This window comes from Panicum virgatum, chromosome 3K, assembly GCF_016808335.1.
Source record: "Panicum virgatum strain AP13 chromosome 3K, P.virgatum_v5, whole genome shotgun sequence".
NCBI classification, from domain to species: Eukaryota; Viridiplantae; Streptophyta; class Magnoliopsida; order Poales; family Poaceae; genus Panicum; species Panicum virgatum.
The window spans coordinates 7,059,832-7,079,229 of record NC_053138.1 but is presented as its reverse complement, the minus strand read 5'-3'; the positions used below and the strand labels follow the sequence as shown (position 1 = coordinate 7,079,229).

Here is a 19,398-nt window from a genome sequence, read left to right as displayed (position 1 = left end):
AAATGATGCACACTGTGTGACGAATCAGGAGGGTAGCTTGCGAAAGTAATATAACCGGCGGCCTGCTGGCCATAGCACCTGCCAGCTAGAATCATTATTTTGGTTAGGTCATGACACTAACTCGTCAATGGCAGCGGCGGCGGCAGCTTAACTCAGATAATTAGAACAGAATATATCTGGCTTGTAACTGAGACCAGTCAACAGAACACCACCAAAAAGGTAGACATGACAGCTGCTGTTTTGAAACAATCAGTGACCAGCAATATGCAGGATTACCAACAACTGAGATAGCAAATTGTGTAGTACGACTAATTCCAATCCTACTTTAAGCACTCCAGGACCACATAACCCACAATAGCTCAGATCATTCGACGAATTCATGACTTGGTGTAGATCCTAACAGCAACAAGTTGCTAACTTATTCAACAAGTTTGGACTCTTATAATCCCCAAGGGGGCGAGGGCAGCAAAGCTAAGCAGACTCTGACTTGGTGTAGATCCTAACAGCAACAGCCAAGCCCAGGATTGCCAGGGGAACCAAGAACTGGAGGATCTTGATAATGAACTCTGGGGTCTTGTCCTGGTTGTAGTGCGGTTGCTTGGGGGGAACATACTTCGTCCTAGCAGGGATCGTTGATGAGTCGATTTCACCCAACAAGTACTCATCCATCATCGCACGGGCAGTGGTGCTGTGCCCGACATCTTCGAAATCATCAGTTGCGTCCTTGGCTGTAGAAGGTACAGATGTATTGTAGGTTACAGCGTATGTTTGCCAACTTTGTCAGTCCCTAGTTAGTGGTACGCAAAGACAAGAAGGCTTACCAGTTGAGGAAAGCAGAACATCGTCACCTCCTGGGTGGTCTTCCAAAAACTTTGTCACATCGTACACCTATAACATCAAAACACAGAACTGGTGAGGTTATTAAGAAGAAAAGATAAATTTTTTTATTATTAGTCAAAGTAGCAACATCAATGAAAGAGATGGTGGCATGAGTAGCAACATCAATGAAAGAACTGGTGGCATGAGTAGCAACATTAATGGAAGAGCCGGTGGCAAGTGGCATGCCACCAGCAAAAGAGATCGGCCAATAATAATAGTGTGAAAAGATAATCAACATGTCATTATCAATTAATTTCATGGGAATGAAACCTTAAGGTTTTGAAGTAAAGACAAAACAAAAACTTTTAAGGCTAAGCAGCAATAACAAGTTTCATCAAGGTTCAGCTGTAGCACTTTGCAGAGGCTGGAAATGCCTACATTTTGTAAAAAAAATGTCTTATACTATCTTAAAAAATCATTGATCTTTGAGGAAAGGCAATAAAAAAACATCTATATATTTATATGATAGGTAAGCATCTGAGATACTAAACTTTCACACCAATTTACAAGCTTATACTAATGTGAAGATCAAGAAAAATAGTGACTTGTTAAGATGTTGTGTAACTTTCCCTAGCAGATCAAAGATATGGCACCCTGATGAACAGAACTTAGAATTTACAATGAGCTTGTGTGAGGTGCCAAATATGGAGGCTACAAAAGTAATGTACTACAAGTCTACGAACCCACTCAGCAGAATTATGGACAGTTTGATGCTGATAGCATCACAAGCTGTTTAATTGGAGGAGACAAAACAGCTGGAAAAGATTTAACATGCATTGGTTTCAAGTATTTTCAGGAGTTGTTACTGATGTTTTAATGGCCTGAAGCAGGACATGGGGCAAGATATCTCTTACGGTTCAGCAAGCTTTAACTGCTTCGCGAAAAAAAAAGGTACAATCCTGTCTGCATTATGGCACTTTGCACAAAAGAACTAACACACCACGTCATGAGAGACATGAGGAATTGAGGATGAAACATGACATCATATAAGAAAAAGGCGCACGAGCCAAGTAACAAATTATGGGATCTGCTTGCAGTTAGGAACCAAACACGCAGATTCGATTTAATATATATATATATATATATATATATATATATATATATATATATATATATATATATGTCAGCACACAAAGCCTACACGATTCACAGTGACAGTCGAAACAACTAGCGGCTGATCCGGCCGGCCCGAAAGGAGGGACTTGCGCTCGCAAGAGCCGACACGAAAAGCAAGTACTGGAGCATCCAATCAGCAGAGAAAAAAAGTAGGAGATAGTGGCCTAGGCCGGATCTGCTAGTAGGTCGTCGCACTGACTGACCAAGCACACGCGGAATCAAGAATCCCTCTTGGAGAAAACAAGAGCGCCGCCGCTAGGAGCACCTCCGTCCGCATGAGGTTAAAATTCAGCCAAGGACCTCGCCGGTGCGCCCGCCGACTCTCGTCGGCAGTTGACCGGGGCCGGCCGGCTGCCGGTTACCGTGACTAGGCCTACGACCCAGAGAGAGAACCTAACCTTGGATAAGAATTTGGGGGGAGCAACCAACAAGTGATGGCCGATGCGCACAAGAGTGGAGGTGGAGAAATGGGATGCCGGCATACCTTGCCGCCGATGATGAGCCAGCAGTCGTCCTTGGAGTTGTGCTTGGCGACCTCCTCGAGGGTGTAGACCTTGGACATCTCCGCCGCCGCCGCTCTCTCGCGCTACGCGGGGTGGATGGACGGGGTCGAAATCGACGGGGCGCAGGTGAGATCCCGAACTCCCCCCGAGCGAGATCGATGCGCGCGACCGCGACCTTGGATTGGGCAAATCGAGGTGAGGTGGGCACGGGCGCGGGGGGGGGGGGGGGGGGGGGGTGCGGGGGTGGGTTGCTCTGCTTTTAAAACCGCCGCGGCAGCAACGCCACTGCCGAGTCCCCCTCCGCCACAAATCCTTCTGCAATATGGCCGGCCTCCGGCCTCCGGCTCCAGGCTGCTCGCCAACTACCCCCACACGGGCCCCACCCCACCCATCCCGTGGCCAACACCAACCCTCTATCGCCGGACCCACATGTCAGCGACAGGGCCGTGAGTTTTATTTCACAGCCACGTGACATGTTGGTTGTTTCAGTTTTTCTTCTTTTTGCATGTTTTTTTTTCGTTTGGATTGGAAATCACCTTTGTCATACGATTTGACACGATGCTAAAGCGTTGTTTTGTTACGCTGAACTGAAGAGCACGTCGAGATTTAGATTAAATATATATTGGATGGAGATGAGAAATAGATCCAACTTAGCCTAATGAATGGTTTTGTTACAAACATTGTATGCTTGGTAAGAGTATGGAAGGAAAACATTTATACCGAAATTATTTTTCGGGCTGGTAAGTAGCGAACTGGAAGGGACGTGCATGTTTCCAGGTCGAGTGGATGTAGCCATATGCTTTGTCATTTAATTACTTTATTACTTATTAGTATTTTAATATACATAATATAAGAGAAATAGTTTTCGATGTCCTGTTTGGTCTGAGATCCAGATCTTTTTTTTTTTTTGATAATCAACTGAGATCCAGATCCGGATCGAACCAGTAATAAAGAATTTTGGCCTGTGGTAGAGAAATGTATGATCTACCATTTACATTTGCCCTTTTATATATATACTACCTACCACCAAAGAGGTGTTCCATCTCTAGCTAGCTGCAACTGCAATGCAGTAGTCTTTGTTGTGCAGCTGTTGTTGAATGGAAATAATGGAGATGGGTGGAGTAAAAAAATACGTATGACCATCTACTTACAATAGTCAGTTGGGGCTGGTGGTTTGATTATACTCCCTAGAAGAGAAGTTTCTAGAGCAAGGACCGGTAGTAGATGCATGGTAGTTGGGCTACACGGCATTTTGTTTTTCTTTTTATAATTATAATTATGCACTGCATTTTTTTGAAGATCAGTGGGCTGGTGGCTGCGCCCCCGGATTTGTTGTACGCTTCTCATGGCCGTGTTTGGTTAGATTGAAAAATATTTTGCAAAAACGGAATTTTGCATGCATGGTGTATTAAATGAAGTCTATTTGTAAAAAAATTTCATAGATATGTGCCGAATCTAATAAGCTAAATTAATCTATGATTAGACACAATAATGCTACAGTAACCATGCTCTAATTATTTTAAATCATGCGGCCAAAGGTCTTATTAGATACAGTAACCATGGTTGTGGAAGTACTTTTTGTAATAAGACTTTATTTAATACATCTAATTAGTGGTCAAAGTTGCCAAAAGTTTTCACGAATTTTTTTTTCTCGCATCCAAACACGGCCAGAAAATTTTTTACAACTTTGACCACTAATTAAAGGTATTAAATAAAGTCCGATTCCAAAAGTACTTTCACAATCATGCTTACTGTAGCATTACTATAGCTAATGAGGCCTTTGACCGCATGATTGGAGGATGATTAGAATATATTTACTGTAGCATTATATTATTGTATCTAATCCTAGATTAATTTAGCTCATTAGATTTGGCTCGGAAAGTTGCACGTATCTATGAAAAAATTTTACAAATAGACTTTATTTAATACACCGTACCTGCGATATTCCGTTTTCGCGAAAAAAAATTCATCCTAACCAAACCTTCACTCGCGATGGTCAGACGTTTCGCACTGCACGGCTGCCAGAATTGACCTTTTGTATTCAGTACTTTTTAGATAGAGTTGACAACTTCAGCTACCTGTGGTTTCTGTGCTTTCATATGAACTTTGTTTCCCCTCACTTTTGTAAAGCCTAGCATAAACAAAGCAGCAGTGGATTCTAATGGCACTGGACTGCTCCAAAAATCATCTCGTAAAAATTCTTTGGCACTGGACTGCTCCAAAAATCATCTCATAAAAATTCTTTCTTTCTGCTCTTATTACTATCTACCATGAGGTAGCTGCAAAATACAAGTTGGAATTACTAACTGGGCCTGGTCTCTTCTCTCCAGCTAATTTCTGTCACTCGATCAGAGGGCACAAAAAAGGCTCAGGAAACCTCTGTCGTGCCAGATGCACATGCGAATGCGATGCCCATCACGCGGCCATTTATATCAAGTTATTATACTGTACGGAAGTAGACGTGCAGCAGCAGCAGCATCTTGATTAAGCAGTTGACGTAGATGTATTCTCAGTTTGGCTGGTTTGATTTCAGCTGATTCAATAGTATTCTATAAAAGAATAAACTCAAATAAACCGGAATATACTAAAAGCAGATAAAGCCACATAAAATATATTTAATTTGTTTCATGCATGCGGACACACACACGTTTTCCTTCTTTTTTTATTTTTTCCTTACCTTATGCGCATGCTTATTTTGCTGTACCCCAAGAGAAGTAGTGGTTGTAGGCCTACTTAATTTTCGTTATTGATCGCCAAACTGGGAAAAGAAAATGTGATCCCATCCTTTGGAGGAAAAAATGGTTTCTTTTTTTAATAAAACCTAAAACGATTAGTTACTGATTTGATGGCGCAAACTACAATAATCAAGTTTATTGATTACTGATGATTGGCGATCTTCAGCAATCATCAGAGAAGTGCTGATGATTGCTGAAGATTGGCGAACTCAGTTTATTGATTTCATCAAGAAATTCAAGCTTCCACCACATGTTGATTCTAAAAGCGCTGAAGTTGCCCGCATCACCAGGCGCAGCAAGGGTTTCGTCCTCATTGGTGACAAACTATACAATCTCTCTGCTTCAGGCATCCTCATGAAGTGTGTTACCCTTGAAGAAGGTAAAGACATCCTTCGAGAAATACACGAAGGAGTTTGCGGCAACCACGCTGCATCAAGGACACTAGTCGGCAAGGCGTATATGTCAGGATTCTTCTGGCCAACAGCTGTCTCGGACGTAGAAGACCTGGTCAGACGGTGTCCTGGCTGCCAATTCTTTGGCAAGAAGACTCACGTCCCAGCACACAACTTGAAAACAATCCCTCCATCATGGTCGTTCGCCTGTTGGAGTTTGGACATGATCGGACCATTAACCGTCGCTCCAGGAGGATTCAATCATGTGCTGGTAGCAGTCGACAAGTTCACCAAGTGGATCGAGTACAAGCCCATTGTCAAGATTTCATTAGATAGAGCAGTGGATTTCATCTCCGACATTATCCATCGGTTTGATTTTCCTCACACCATTATTACAGATCTTGGCTCCAACTTCACATCACAATCTTTTTGGGATTTCTGTGACAACTCCTGCATTGAGGTCAAATATGCTTCAGTAGCTCATCCTCAGGCAAATGGACAAGTTGAGTGTATCAATGGTTTAGTACTCGATGGCTTGAAGAAAAGACTCTACGACGCCAACACCAAGAAAGGCGGCAAGTGGATTCAAGAACTACCTCATGTAGTCTGGGGGCTACGAACCCAGCCTAGTAAAGCAACTGGACAATCTTCTTTCCTCCTTACCTATGGGTCAGAGGCTATACTATCCGCTGATATCATGTGAAGATCCCCAAGAGTAGAAGCCTATCAAGAAGGAGAAGCAGATGAAATCGACAATTGGAGTTAGATTCAGTCGAAGAGGCCAGAGTCAATGCCTTAACTCAATCGTCTAGATATCTTCAAGGAGTCAGACCCTATCATGATCGCAACGTCCAGCAAAGATCCTTCAACATTAGAGATCTAGTACTTCGCCGGATTCAGAATGAGACAGGATTGCACAAGTTAAACTCCAGATGGGAATGTCCCTTCATCGTAACTAAAGTTACAAGACCAGGTTCATACAGGATCACTAATGCAGATGGCAATGAGGTACCGAATTCCTGGAACATCGAGCACATGCGCAAGTTTTATCCCTGATCCAAGTAGCTTAGTGGTGTCAGTTGATTTCTTTAATAAAGTGAGGATCCTTATTGGCATATCGACTACATTAAAAGCAATTTTACGACATCACCAGTTCAGGATAAGCTTACACAGTTTTCCATCAGAACAACTATACAAGCCGCATCCTTTCCCTTAAAAGGCACAACCTACTCGCCTAGCTCGAGAAGGTGAATGGATACCTTTACTAGTTGTCCATCTTGGGTAACTCGATGGAGTTCATCTTAACAGGTCAACTATAAGGAACTCCAGCATTGCTGTAAATGCAAAACTACTCGCTCGCCCGAGTATGTTATGGATACTACTGCATTTTGTCCATCTTGGGCAACCCGACGGGGTTCGCCCTAACAGGTCAATCTTAGTAGTTACTCCAGTCTACAAGTTAAACACCTTACTTGCCTCGCTCAAGTAAGTTTTGGATATCTTTCTGGTATTTACGTCTTGGATAGCCCGACGGGGTTCATACCTAATAGTTTTGCCTTAAGGATTACTCCAGTACTTGGTTAAAGGACACCTTACTCGCCCTGCTCGAGTAATTTTTGGATATCCCTTCGACATTTACATCTTGGGCAACCCGACGGGGTTCGTACCTAACAGTTCTGTCTTACGGATTACTCCAGTCCTTGGTTAGGACATACTACTCGCTTGCTCGAGTAGTTTTTGGATATCTTTACAAGTTTTTTTTATATGGATGGTCCGACGGGACTCATCCTAACTGATTAATTTTAAGGATTACTCCATATGGGTATTCTACTCGATTGATCGACTAGCTCATACTTATCCTACGGTATCAGATTATGCTTCTGAAGACACACCAACAGGATACAAGCTATGAACAACGACAAGAGTTCACTGAAGATTATAAGAGTTGTTACAAGCAGTCTACTCTGCCATGTTCTTCAGAATTTCCTCCGCAATCACTTCTGATTCCTTACAATACTCTCGGAATTTCTCATCAGAGCAACTGAGAGCTATTCCTTTAGCTATCGGAGCTAAATTAAACTGAGGCAAGTATGACTTAACAACTCCTATCATGTGGGTTAGATAATTCTTGGAAGTAGCCGTCATGACATCAAAAAATTTCTAGGGAGCTTCTTCCAAACGCTCCACCAAGGACTTGCTACTTGACGACTCTTTTTCAGTATCAACCACATCCACAAGAGCTTGAGCTGCTGCTATTAATCGAGTATGGCCTTCCGGAGAACCTGATGGGAAGATATCTCAGAAATTGATATGACAAAGCAAAATCGGGACAAAAGATCGAGTGCTTACAGGCTTGGGCAGACTGTAATTGCGTCTGAAGCCTGGAATTTTCCTCTTGAAGCTTTGATTTTTCTTCTTCAAGGCTCTTAATCTGGCGCTTCATGTCACAAACTTCCATATGATGCTGCTGACTTGCTTCATAAAGTTTGTTCCGAGCAGCAAGGGCTTCATCTAGTCGTTTGGCAATCATGGTCTTTTGCTCCTCTAAGATCTTCCGATTGTCTATAGTCTTATATAAAGCATGAGACTTCAAGAAAGATCGATTGGCTACATCCTGAGACATACAAGGTGAATCTGGTTAGATATCAACAACTACTCGACAATGACAAGTAGTGGTAGAAGACTCACCTAGGTAAATTTAAAGCTCCACTGCATACAATCTGCAAGTTTTTTCATGTTGTCTAGAGACAACAGTGGATCATCAAATAGTTCCTTTCACAACTCTTGTTGGGCTGACTGAGGCATAGAGTGGAATGGTACCAGTCGAATGGAAGAACCTTTTTACCCTTCTGCTCCACTACTCCCAGATCCACCAGCTTTGGAGGCTTCTTCAGCAGCCGCATGAGTATCAGATGTTTCAGGGCTTGGTTCGCTTGGTCTCTCAGCTGTGTCTGCACTTGGAAAATTGGCAGCTGGGGTCTCGATCAATCCAATTACAGGAGAATTGGGGGCTGATCGACTAGTTCCTTCCGAAACACTCGACACCCAGTTGCGGAAGTCTTGGACTTGATCTTTTTCATGCGCTGAAAGATGTTGGACCCTAGCCAAGTAAAATTCTGAATAAGAAAGCTGAGGCAAACGGGATACAATCAACAAAATATTATATACTTACTGGCCGGCATCGAGACGAGGAATTTTTCTCTGCAACATTGATCCGGGAGCCACCTTCCATTTTTTGCTGTTGTCGGAATTAGCATTTGCAGAAGTCGGAGGCATACAATACCAGGATTTATAATTCTTCTGCAAAAAGAAGCTAATACTTAGTCAGAAGATCAAAAATGGTTGACTACAAGTACTCGACATGGTATCCAAAGCACGTACCCAGGCATTCTCGGGAGGATTTTGTGCCGAGAAGAGTGTTGGAAGCGTCAAAGACTTGTCAAAGTTATCGAGTACTTTGCAGCATCTCTTTATTACTTCAGACTGAGCCATTGGTTCTGAGGACATCCTAGTGGGATCTTGCGTACCTTCATATCTAAAGGCAGGATGCTTTCGCAGCTGGAGAGGCTGCGTCCGGCGACCGATAAATGAGAAGACCACATGATCTCCAATGACTCCCTTTTTCTTAATAATGGCAATCGCACGAAGAATGGTTTCAACTTGCTTGCTACCAGGTCCTCTACTCGACCAACTCTCCTGGACTTGGGGGCACCAGCAGTCCTTTCTGGAAGTGGTGATTCAAAGTTCCCAACATGGAACCAGAATTTCTTCCATTCGGCTCCTTGACCGACTGGATCATAAACCAAGTACTCGCCTCGGTTCTCAGGGCGGAGTATCAATTCACATCCCCCGACGACGGCGGGATTGGTGACATTAGGGATTGGAACAAGGAAGAAGAAATGTTAGAAAAGGTGGAAATGGGGGAGAATTCCAAGGAATGCCTCATAGAAATGAGTAAAAATTGAAAGATGCAAGATGGATTGAGGAGTGAGATGGTGTAATTGAATTCCACAAAACTAAAGAAGTCTATAGAAAAATTCTAACACGGGAAGAGTGAGACCACGTTCTACAAAATCTCAAGGGTACCTTCCATAGGGTAATCTTCTCCTTCACCAGCGTGCCACTGGCTTACGCCCTGCTCTTGGAGGAGACCCATACTCTCCAACTCCCGGACCAGTGACTCAGACATCTTAATTTTTCGCCAACCTGTGGACATATTGGTGATCGTTCCCTCTTCAATCTTGGACTTGTTCTTCTTGGGAGCCATCTCACAGTCACGAGTTTTCGATCGGGGGCTACGAGAGGGGCTTTTGGATTTTGACTGAGAAGAGACAAATGTGAATCTGAGTTTGACGGCGGCCAGGATTTCAAGGGGTAAAACCCTTGGAAGTTTTCAATCGGCTTTATACGGTCTTCAAGGGCAATTTTGTGAATATTTGGGATGCCAACGGATTCTTTCCTTCCCAGGGAAGTTTTCAGTTTTTGCCACGAGTTTACATTGATTCTTAAATCTAAATGAAGGAATTTAAATTCAAGACTCGGGGGCTGCGGGATATGTGTATCAGAGATTTATTTTTCAATTTTTTTGGAAAATAAAGAAGGAAAAAAGACTGAAGTGACCCTCAGCCTGATTCTGCGATTCAACCTAAGGCTCGGGGGCTACTCCATATGGAGCACGAGTACTTCGCGCACCATATATGATCAAGATTTCGGGGCTTGAGCACCTCACAGCCTCGGAGCAACCACGAGTACTTGGAGGACTACTTGACGCATCAGAAGGAAGACCCAGAATTAACCAGAAGGATGTTCTGACTACTTGAAGTACTCGAAGACGCCGTCCAAGTACTCGACGCCTGCAGAACTCGGCTACGAAGAGCTCGGGGACTTGTCAGACCCGGGACTGCTCACAGGCATAAGATGTTCTAGAGTAAGGGATAGCTCATGGATGTACCTTACCTCTTTTGTAACTACCCGAATAGGCGTAGTACTAGCTGCAGTACAAGGAAACTACCCGATCGTGTAGTAGAAGGACTCCAACTGTACTCAGCTAGGACTTTCCATATAACCCTGTCCCCTCAGATATATAAGGGCGGGCAGGGACCTCCTCGAAACACATCTACACCTAAGGCAATATAAACCACCACACAGGACGTAGGGTATTACGCAACCGCGGCCCGAATCTGTCTAAATCTTTGTGTTCCTTGCACCATCGAGTTCCAGGGCCGTCGATCTCTACCTACAAACCCTACTGCTAAGGGTATCCCTGAGCAGGCTTGGCGGTAAACACCGACAGCAAGTTAGATCATTTTTTTTTGCTGAATCATGTTAACTTTTGTTGACTAGAAGGTTTGGCTAATTCCTGATTAGTGATTGCTTGCAATGGTTTAATTTTAAGTTAATTTGTATAGCATGCTTGATGTGCTTGCCATCTCCTATGAGATGCTTGAGTGATGGTTAAGTTAAATAGCTCTATGTGCTTATGCTAGTGGGTTGTACTTTTATGAATGCTTTACATGTTGCACTTCCATGCATTTATATATATGCATCGTTACATCATTTAGGTATGATAGATGAACCATATGAAGGACGTGTTGTTGGAGCCGAACCCGAAGACGATGTTTGGTAGACATATTTAGAAGACAGATGAATGGATCCTGATGTGCATGACCGAAGGCAGATGCTCGCCAAACGAGTATCATCTAACTAACACTGACTTAGTGTTAATCCCAGGCAAGCCCCGAAGCATAACCCCTAATTTAAGTATTCAACACTTATTTAAGTATTTGTGCATTTACGTTTCTAGGAGTTGATTGGAACCCTAGATGCATGATCTCTAGGTTCCCTCAGTTACTCTACTAGTATGTGTAGGTCGTTAGTAATGCCATGCTTTATTAGGATTCGGTAGAAGTCGAGTGATTTTCTGTCACTCGCGAGATATAGACCCTGGTTACTTATTGCAAGGTTACTTGAGAATGAATCAATGAGGAAAGAAAATGGAGACCGGGCGAAGATGAGTTTGGTTTTGGGTACGAAATGGATGGAAAGTAAGCCTCCGCCTGTGTCGATTGAGGACCGTACTGTTGTTGGCAGTGTTGATCGAGGATTGAATAGTACTAACCACATGCTGGAAGTAGGAGGTAGTCGAAATCAGTAAGCTAAATACCCGATTTGCAAAGATACTTTGAATCACGACTTGCTACTCTGGGAATGGAATGATGGCGGGTGTTGGATTGTATGTCCCCTTCAGGTTCTCTGGGAGTTCGCCGTGAGGGACCCTTCACCCGGATTTTGGCAGGCGTGGTTCAGACGTCGGGGTGATGATGGGAACAGTTGACATGTGTGGTCCGGTGTGGCTGCACATGTTGTATGTGTTAGGTCCACCTTGCAAGGTTAAATCGGATCGATTCGCCGTGACTCGTGGTCATGAGAGCCTTGATCTCTTTGTCACATCGTAGTAAAGAAGTGGAAAAAGAATGGCAATGTGATGAGATATGTTTATGATACTCTTGAAAAATATAATGTGATATACCATGCTTGCTCTAGATGTTTATGCAAATCTAGTTGGTATTTGTACATTAAACTTGAGATAATATATTGAAAGTAAGGATCCACTATTAGTCGCTTTCTAGCAAAATGAATTCCAGAGTCAAAAGCCTTACATACTAGGAGTCGGCTAAGTATATACCATAGTCGGATAAGTCTTGCTGAGTATTAGTATACTAAGGGTTTGTTGTTATCTTATTTTCAGGTGTAATTACTGCTGGTTGGAGCTAACCAGGATTCATATCGGTGGCCTCGATGTGACATCCTATCATTGTTTTCAAACTAAATTTCTATTTAAATTCTGCTGCATGTTGAACTCTTATAATTTGTTTAAAACTCATTTTGTAAAGCTCTGCTTTGTAAATTAAATTTGAGAATTTTTGTCTGCTTGTAATCATCTGTGCTCGTCTTCGTGCGAGACTTCCAATATTTTTCAATCCTTAACCCGACAGATGACCGGATTACACCGTTTTAAGTACGTGGTAATTTGATTAACTATTAAAATGATAGTGAGCGCATTTAAGCCGTTTTAATTTGGGCGGTTCTCTTACAGTTTTGCTTTGTTTAACCTCATTTGATAGAAATTTAATTTGCCGTGAACAAAATTTGCGATCTTTTTTTTTATATAGGGAGCGACCTGTTTTTACCACGGCATATAAGGCTGATGGTATTGCTGAAGGGCGAAAAGAATCTAAAGAAGGATGAAATTCATATAGCCAATTACTAAAACAAATTAAGGTAAAGTTTATTCCATCCATCATTTCAACCAAGCAGGTCGTGGTGCATGAGTGCCTTTTGCTCCTCGATCAAATCAATCGAGAAATTAAAAACGATCAACACAAAAGGGAAAGAAGAAATAAAACATGATGAGAAGGTAAAAAGAGAGAGAGAGAGGCTATGATCGATTTTTGATGGTCATGCACACAGTAGTAGTGACTACTGGTCCTTGGTTGGGTAGGACGCCATCTTGTTGATGCCGCAGAGGCCCTCCGGCTTGCCGGTGCCCCTCTTCATGCGGATGTACCCCTTCTCGCCCCAGTGCGGGCCCCACGAGTTCTTGACGATGATGTAGTCCTGCCCCTTGCTGGTGCCGTAGCCGACCGCCGCCACGCCGTGATCCAGCTCCGCGCCGCACGGGCCATCGAACACGCCCTGCAACAGGAAGCTCATCATCATTCACATTGCATCGAACAGTTCCAAGTGACTAAGGAGCTAGCGTCAATGGCGGACTCGATCATGATGAGATAAGAGTAGCTACCCCTTTGTAGAACTGGAAGTGCCTGCCGGACGCCTCGATGGCGACGCTGACGGGCTGGTGCGCGAGGGCCTTGACCAGGGCCTGCTCGTCGTTGGCCGGCACGTCCTCGTACCCGGAGATGGTGACCACCTGCTCGTCGCCGGCCTTCTGGTCGCAGTCGCCCTCCTCCATCAGGTACGGGTACGCCTCCTCCGTGTGCAGCCCGCCGCTGCCGGCGATGTAGGAGAAGGCGTAGTCCATGATGCCGCCGTTGCACCCGTTGTTCCCGTCCGTGCTGCAGTCGATCAGCTCCTGCTCTGACAGCGACGTCAGGTTGCCCGTCACGATCTGGTTGATGCCCTCCACCGCCGCCACCGTCGAGAAGGCCCAGCAGCTGCCGCACTGCCCCTGGTTCTTCACCTCCGTCACCGCGCCCTTCTTGCACCAGTCCACCTCCTTGGGCACGTCGCCAGCGGCGCCCTCGTACCTGAAGTTCTTCGAGTTCCTCGCCGCCGGCTGCCGCCGGTTGAGGTTGAGCCCGAGGTAGGTGGCCTTGAACTCCTCGTGCGTCAGGTCGGCGAACTCGTTCAGCCCCAGCCAGTAGCTGCTCACCTTCTTGTTGATCTCGTCGATGTGCTTCAGGTTGTCCTTGAACACCTCGAAACGCCGCAGCTTCTCCTCGAAGCTCGAGTACGCCTTGCGGTACTTGGCCACCCACTCCTCGAACAGCTTGATCAGCTGGTCATGGCTGCCAAGGTCCTCCGGCGCGTACCCAACGATGGAGTAGAAGTCGCTGTCGATGTCGTCGCCGTGGGGGCGAGCCTCCGCCAGCAGCCACGCGCCGGTGCACAGCAGGAGGACGGCGGCGACGGAGAGCTTCTTGCTCATCAGACGAGCTGAAGACGACGCCATCTTGATCAATAGTAGCAAGGAGAAGAGGTTCCTGTTTGGTTGTGAGATCGCATGAGAGGATGCATGTATATATACTCGTCATCTTGGTGATCCCTTGGAAGCAAAGCCAAGGCATTGCGCAAAAGGGAAATTAAAGGAGAATGTGGCCGGCGCCAATGAGTGTTTCCTGAATCATGCCAAGGCTTGAAGCTTTGGTCTCTGGGTCTGATCGATATATAGACTTTGCTTCCAAGCATGCCGGGTGCAGAAACAGCATGCGACGCGATGCTTGTTTGGCTGCAAAGTTCAGAGAGACTTCGCAGATCTGAATGACACTGAAGTCTGAACCTATTTCTTTTCCTTCAGGGGAAGGAATTAATCTGGCATGCATCTGAAGTCTGAACCGAAGAGATCTTGTACATGCAACCAACAACTGCAAGTCTGCAATAGGCTATCTGCCTATCTCTGTCAATAGTCTGGACCTTAGAGTCCTTTACACTTTACAGGCTTATGCTTCTTGTCTCTGCTAGCTGAACATGGAACGCAACAATGGTTTCTATGCCTGTTTGTAGTTCTTCACTAGCTTAGAGGATTATCTCGGTAAAGCAGTCAGTACATGTTCTTTCCGTTTCATAAAGAACACGTTATCTCTTGGACCACGCTTGCTACATGGAGTAAAACAGGGGCATCAGATTCATCATATTGCGCCATGTGCATAGATCATGCTGTACATGGCATTCCCATCTCTCCTGCAGGACATATAAAAGTCAACACTGCAGTGCATTCCAACAAGCCACCCATGTCAGATAACGTCTGTATGAAGGTTGATCTATATTCATGAAAAGTACACGTACATCATCATAATTCATCACAATGTAGCCTACTCATCAACTATAAGAAGACTGCATTATACATCCATTCTATTGCAGTCCTAAGCTATTACATAGGTATGATCGAGCCGAATTAAGACGTGTATCTTTGAATGGAGGGTGGCGATGGAATTGCGAATGAATGGTTCTTCTTCATCACGGCCTGTAACTGTTTTGCTTCCTGAACTCTTCTACCTTGCTTTTGATCATCTGTCCCACATGGGGCAGCACATACATGTGCGTAGGATCAAGCATGCGCACGATGAACGTCTCGGACGCGGGCAGAGAGGCATTCAGATCGACGATGAACTGCGCCATGGGCACGTCGCTGTATATATATAAACAAAAAGGAATTAGTAACAAGCAGGTGTACTGTATTATGACGAAGCTGAAAGAGGGAAGTGAGAAATTTAAAAAAAAATGGTGCAGCCAGTTGAAGTTACCAGGATATAAACAGCCCCTTGATTGCGTCAACCATGTTTTCTGGTCTGCGCACTGCAGGAGAAAATACCTGATTGCATGGGAAACAAAAACTTGTCAGTTTAAGGATATAATAAGGAGCAAAAGTACTGAAAATCTAGAAATCTAGATCAACTGCAAAGTACACACAGATAGATAAAACATGTAAGTAGAAAGCGAAGAATTTTATGACTCGTCCTCACCGCTGCTGCGATCTCGGCTCTTCAGTCGGCCGGCGAAAACCTAGCTCGGAGGCGGCGGCGGCGGCTCTTCACGCTCTGCCCTCGTCGCTTCGCTTCTCGCCGGCGCTCGCTCGTAGCGCCTGCTTGCCATCTGCTGATTATTCATCGCTAGCCCAACACCGAAACCGAGTAGGATTCCGTATGGGCCGGCCCATCCCACGGTCGCCGCTCGTCGGCCCAGTCTCACCCCCCTCCTGCCCAATTCTTCAGCGATGGTATTAGACGGAGCGAGCTACAACGATCTGAAATTTTCTTTCCGATTTTTTTCCATAGCTGGAGTTTGTTTTTTATTCCGGCCTCCACAACGAAGAATCATCAATCCTACGACAACAGTGCAGTGCTAGTTATTTCACGGAACCATCTGCTCTCATAAAAAGCTCACAAACAGCAGAGTCGACGAGTCCACAACAGCAATACACGCAAGACGTCTAAGTAGGCAACCAGCTGCACTTCAATTTATCAGCGTTGCCAAGTGGCAAAGGGCCAGGTAAAAGGATCGATCCGGATACAAATAAGCTCCTGGAATACAGAAGCTTCTGATACTAAAAACACGGATACATACATATTATTCTAGATCATTACGGGTGATCCATTCTATAGCAGTTCCGCAGAATTGAGTGCAAGGTATGCATCTTTGGGAGGGAGGGGAAACAATGCAAACTGCGAGGTGGGCTGATCCTTCACTGCGGCTTCTCGTAGCTGTTCTGGTCCCTGAACTCCCCTATCTTGCTTCTGATCATTTCTGCCACATGAGGCTGAACAAACATGTGTGTAGGATCAAGCATGTGCACGATGAACCTCTCTGATGCCGGCATTGAGGCATTCAGATTAACAATGAACTGTGCCATAGGTATATCACTGCGGTGGGGGAAACGGATTGGCAGGAATGTGGCTTGTTATGAACAAATTTAAAGGGATATTTGGTTGACAAGAACTAAAATGATGGATTCAATTTTCAGGTGTATCAGGAGCTTACCAGGAGATGAACAGCCCCTTGATCGCATTGACCATCTTGTCTGTGCTATACAGAAAAGAAAATTACCTGATTTGCAAACAACACAACAATGTTAGTTGGAGTAGCAAGCAGCACAAGTCGACAAACTTTCGCACAAAGCAGACCGTAAACCAACAGGCACACATAAGCTGTGGTGTTCTAAGATCATAATGCAGTGATTCTCAAGCCAGCCGCAAAACTAGCAAGAACCAAGGTTGAAGAACCAAATGGTCGACAAAAATGCTCCCATACTGATACTGGGAGAGGATTATGAGGCGTCATGGCCACTTCTGTAAGGACTAAAACTACCCGGCCATGATTCCAGCAACTACCATGATACTAGGCACGAGGATGTTATTTTAGCATTTCCAGAATAATGGAATCATTATGTAAATATGACTAGAACAAATTCTGCACTGTCTTATTCACTAAAAAGTTCAGCACACTATGTGCTTGTTTTCTAATTTTATTTTCCTCCCTGGGCAAGATACAAGCCTGTATCAATTTCTTAACATGAGCAGCAGCAGACAAAATCTTTTTTTTTCTGTGGTGTTCTTGGGCACATAAATTCAGCAATGATCTTGTAATTCCTCGTTCAAAACCGCGAAATCGATGACAGTGTCACACGAATTACACCGAACATCTACTGAACATAGCGATTCCACTGGCTCATAACCGGTACGCACAATAAACAAAATCTCTCCCTTTTTATGGTAGCAGCAAGTAGGATGATCATCAATCAAAATCGATGACCCTTGGGGAGTTCCATTCCATCCAGACCATGTCACCAGGGGCGGACCCAACATATACACCCGATAATTTTTGCAAACGAAATCGGAGTTAGTAGGTAAATATTGTTACTGGATTCAGATCCGAATACAAATAGTTTTGTTAGGGTTTGGGGTGCTCCGTGCCTCCGTCTCGCACAGCAGATGAAAAGAGAAGGGGCGAACATACCTGGAGGATGCGCGTCGCCGGCAAAGGGCTGGGGGAAGACGTGACAAATGGCGCCGCCGCTCGACCAGTCGTCGCCGGTAGGAAAGGAGGAGCAAGGGAGGAGAGAGTCCGAGAGAAGGGAAAGTGGGGAAGGAGATGAACCTGGAGGGAGTTCAGGACTTCAGGTGCTCCCGTACTCCACCATCATAAAACACACCAAAACGTGCATGAAAAATTAAACCAAAAATATATATGGATAGAGGATGAAATGATATATATTCAAGCAACTTTTTAGGTTCAACAAATGTTTGTGCAAGAAGAAAAAAATGAAAAAAAATCAGCAAATCGAATACAAATATCACATTATTATTATTTTTTAAAAAAACTCATATGTTAAGCTTTTCTAATAGATCTGGATATACTATTAGGGAAAAAGTCTAAAGTACTCCCCTCAACTATAGCCAAAGTCCGGATAATTCCCTAAACTATCGTCTGGTTTATTTTAACCACCCCACCAAAAAATATACTTTTTGGTTTAAATTATCATTTAATACAATTTATCTTTTTTATTTCACCATTACAAGATGATAGTACACATCCTAGCACATGTTAGAAACAATACATCCTAATTTTCTATCATTATTTTGATAGTTTAGGATATTTAATAATAAATTAATTATTGAAGTTCAAAATTGTATGAAAATGACGATGAAAAATTATAATAACTTTTTGAGTTAAATACACCAGCGGCCCTCGAACTTGTCTCCAGGTGCCACTTAGGTCCACAAACTCGCAAAATCGAAATCTGGCACTCTGAACTTGTTAAGTTGTGCCACTTAGGTCCATACCCCTTCAAGGGGCATGAATATATGCAAAAATGCCCTTAAGTTTTATCATCTTCACTTCCATGCGCCCTCCGCCGCTTCCTCCCCTGCGCCATCTCCTTCCCTGCGCCCTCCGCCGCGCTCTCCCCCTCCTAGCTCCCTCCGCCGCCCCTACCCCTCCCTGCTCCCTCTGCCGCCCCCTCCCCCTCACTGCTCCGGTGGCTCCACCACCGAGCGCGTGTGCCGGCCCCGCCGACTCGGCTCCTCCGCTCGATGCCGCGATGCGCCAAGGACGGGGCGGATCCAGGCGGCAGAAAAGGAGTCACGGTGGAGGCCATGGCATGGCGGAGGTGGCGGCGGCGCGCCGCCCCCTCCTCCTCCCTCCCTCCTCCTCCTCCTCCCTTCGCCGCACCGAGCTCGTCCCATCTCCCTCCTCGCGCGCGCTATTCCACAACCCGCACGCGGCCGCGAGCCCCGCGGGGGCTTCGGCCCGCCTCGCCGCCACCTCGGCCTCGTTCCCGTTCGCGGCGCCTGCGGCGCAGCTCCGAGCAAATCCGGGCGGCGGGGGAGGACCGATGGCGAGCAGGGCCGGCGCGAGGTCCTCCCTCCTCCGATGCGGCTTCCTCCGCCTCCCCGGTGCTCCTCCCTCCCTCCTCCCTCCTACTCCTTGCCGGAGCTCGAGCGGATCTGGGCATCCCCCCGCCTCCTCGCCGGAGCACGCGCGGGCCGCCATGCCCGCCGCGCCCGCCCGCTCGCCGCGCTCGCCGCGCCCGCCTCA

At 45.3% G+C, this 19,398-nt stretch overlaps 4 protein-coding genes across 4 annotated transcripts; all 4 read right to left on the bottom strand.

Moving 5' to 3' along the window:
• Positions 1 to 181: 181 nt before the first annotated feature.
• Positions 182 to 2,817, bottom strand: LOC120697187 (cytochrome b5). The gene is made up of 3 exons (XM_039980331.1): positions 2,480 to 2,817; positions 822 to 888; positions 182 to 728 (listed from the first exon to the last, which is right to left on the bottom strand). Exons 1-3 carry the CDS (start codon positions 2,555 to 2,557, stop codon positions 472 to 474), a joined length of 402 nt encoding a protein of 133 aa, XP_039836265.1. The 5' UTR covers positions 2,558 to 2,817; the 3' UTR covers positions 182 to 471.
• Positions 2,818 to 12,879: 10,062 nt separating this feature from the next.
• On the bottom strand, positions 12,880 to 14,376 carry LOC120697184 (cysteine protease XCP2-like). The gene is made up of 2 exons (XM_039980327.1): positions 13,427 to 14,376; positions 12,880 to 13,320 (listed from the first exon to the last, which is right to left on the bottom strand). The coding sequence occupies exons 1-2, from the start codon at positions 14,315 to 14,317 to the stop codon at positions 13,105 to 13,107; spliced, it is 1,107 nt and encodes a 368-aa protein (XP_039836261.1). The 5' UTR covers positions 14,318 to 14,376; the 3' UTR covers positions 12,880 to 13,104.
• Positions 14,377 to 15,107: 731 nt separating this feature from the next.
• Positions 15,108 to 16,089, bottom strand: LOC120697186 (general transcription and DNA repair factor IIH subunit TFB5-like). Its single transcript, XM_039980330.1, has 3 exons — positions 15,828 to 16,089; positions 15,609 to 15,676; positions 15,108 to 15,493 (listed from the first exon to the last, which is right to left on the bottom strand). The coding sequence occupies exons 2-3, from the start codon at positions 15,641 to 15,643 to the stop codon at positions 15,322 to 15,324; spliced, it is 207 nt and encodes a 68-aa protein (XP_039836264.1). The 5' UTR covers positions 15,644 to 15,676; positions 15,828 to 16,089; the 3' UTR covers positions 15,108 to 15,321.
• Positions 16,090 to 16,293: 204 nt separating this feature from the next.
• LOC120697185 (general transcription and DNA repair factor IIH subunit TFB5-like) lies at positions 16,294 to 16,912 on the bottom strand. The gene is made up of 2 exons (XM_039980328.1): positions 16,843 to 16,912; positions 16,294 to 16,724 (listed from the first exon to the last, which is right to left on the bottom strand). The coding sequence occupies exons 1-2, from the start codon at positions 16,875 to 16,877 to the stop codon at positions 16,547 to 16,549; spliced, it is 213 nt and encodes a 70-aa protein (XP_039836262.1). The 5' UTR covers positions 16,878 to 16,912; the 3' UTR covers positions 16,294 to 16,546.
• Positions 16,913 to 19,398: the final 2,486 nt, after the last annotated feature.

Excerpts from the sequence above, each read along its gene's own strand:
- LOC120697186 (XM_039980330.1), bottom strand. The coding sequence starts at position 15,643 with ATGGTTGACGCAATCAAGGGGCTGTTTATATCCTG. Across the intron at positions 15,494-15,608 it reads AAGGGGCTGTTTATATCCTG|CGACGTGCCCATGGCGCAGT; the intron begins GTAACTTCAACT and ends ATATATATACAG.
- LOC120697185 (XM_039980328.1), bottom strand. The coding sequence starts at position 16,877 with ATGGTCAATGCGATCAAGGGGCTGTTCATCTCCTG. Across the intron at positions 16,725-16,842 it reads AAGGGGCTGTTCATCTCCTG|TGATATACCTATGGCACAGT; the intron begins GTAAGCTCCTGA and ends CCCCCACCGCAG.
- LOC120697187 (XM_039980331.1), bottom strand. The coding sequence starts at position 2,557 with ATGTCCAAGGTCTACACCCTCGAGGAGGTCGCCAAGCACAACTCCAAG. Across the intron at positions 889-2,479 it reads GGCTCATCATCGGCGGCAAG|GTGTACGATGTGACAAAGTT; the intron begins GTATGCCGGCAT and ends TTGATGTTATAG. Across the intron at positions 729-821 it reads TGTTCTGCTTTCCTCAACTG|CCAAGGACGCAACTGATGAT; the intron begins GTAAGCCTTCTT and ends TACCTTCTACAG.
- LOC120697184 (XM_039980327.1), bottom strand. The coding sequence starts at position 14,317 with ATGGCGTCGTCTTCAGCTCGTCTGATGAGCAAGAAGCTCTCCGTCGCC. Across the intron at positions 13,321-13,426 it reads ACTTCCAGTTCTACAAAGGG|GGCGTGTTCGATGGCCCGTG; the intron begins GTAGCTACTCTT and ends TTCCTGTTGCAG.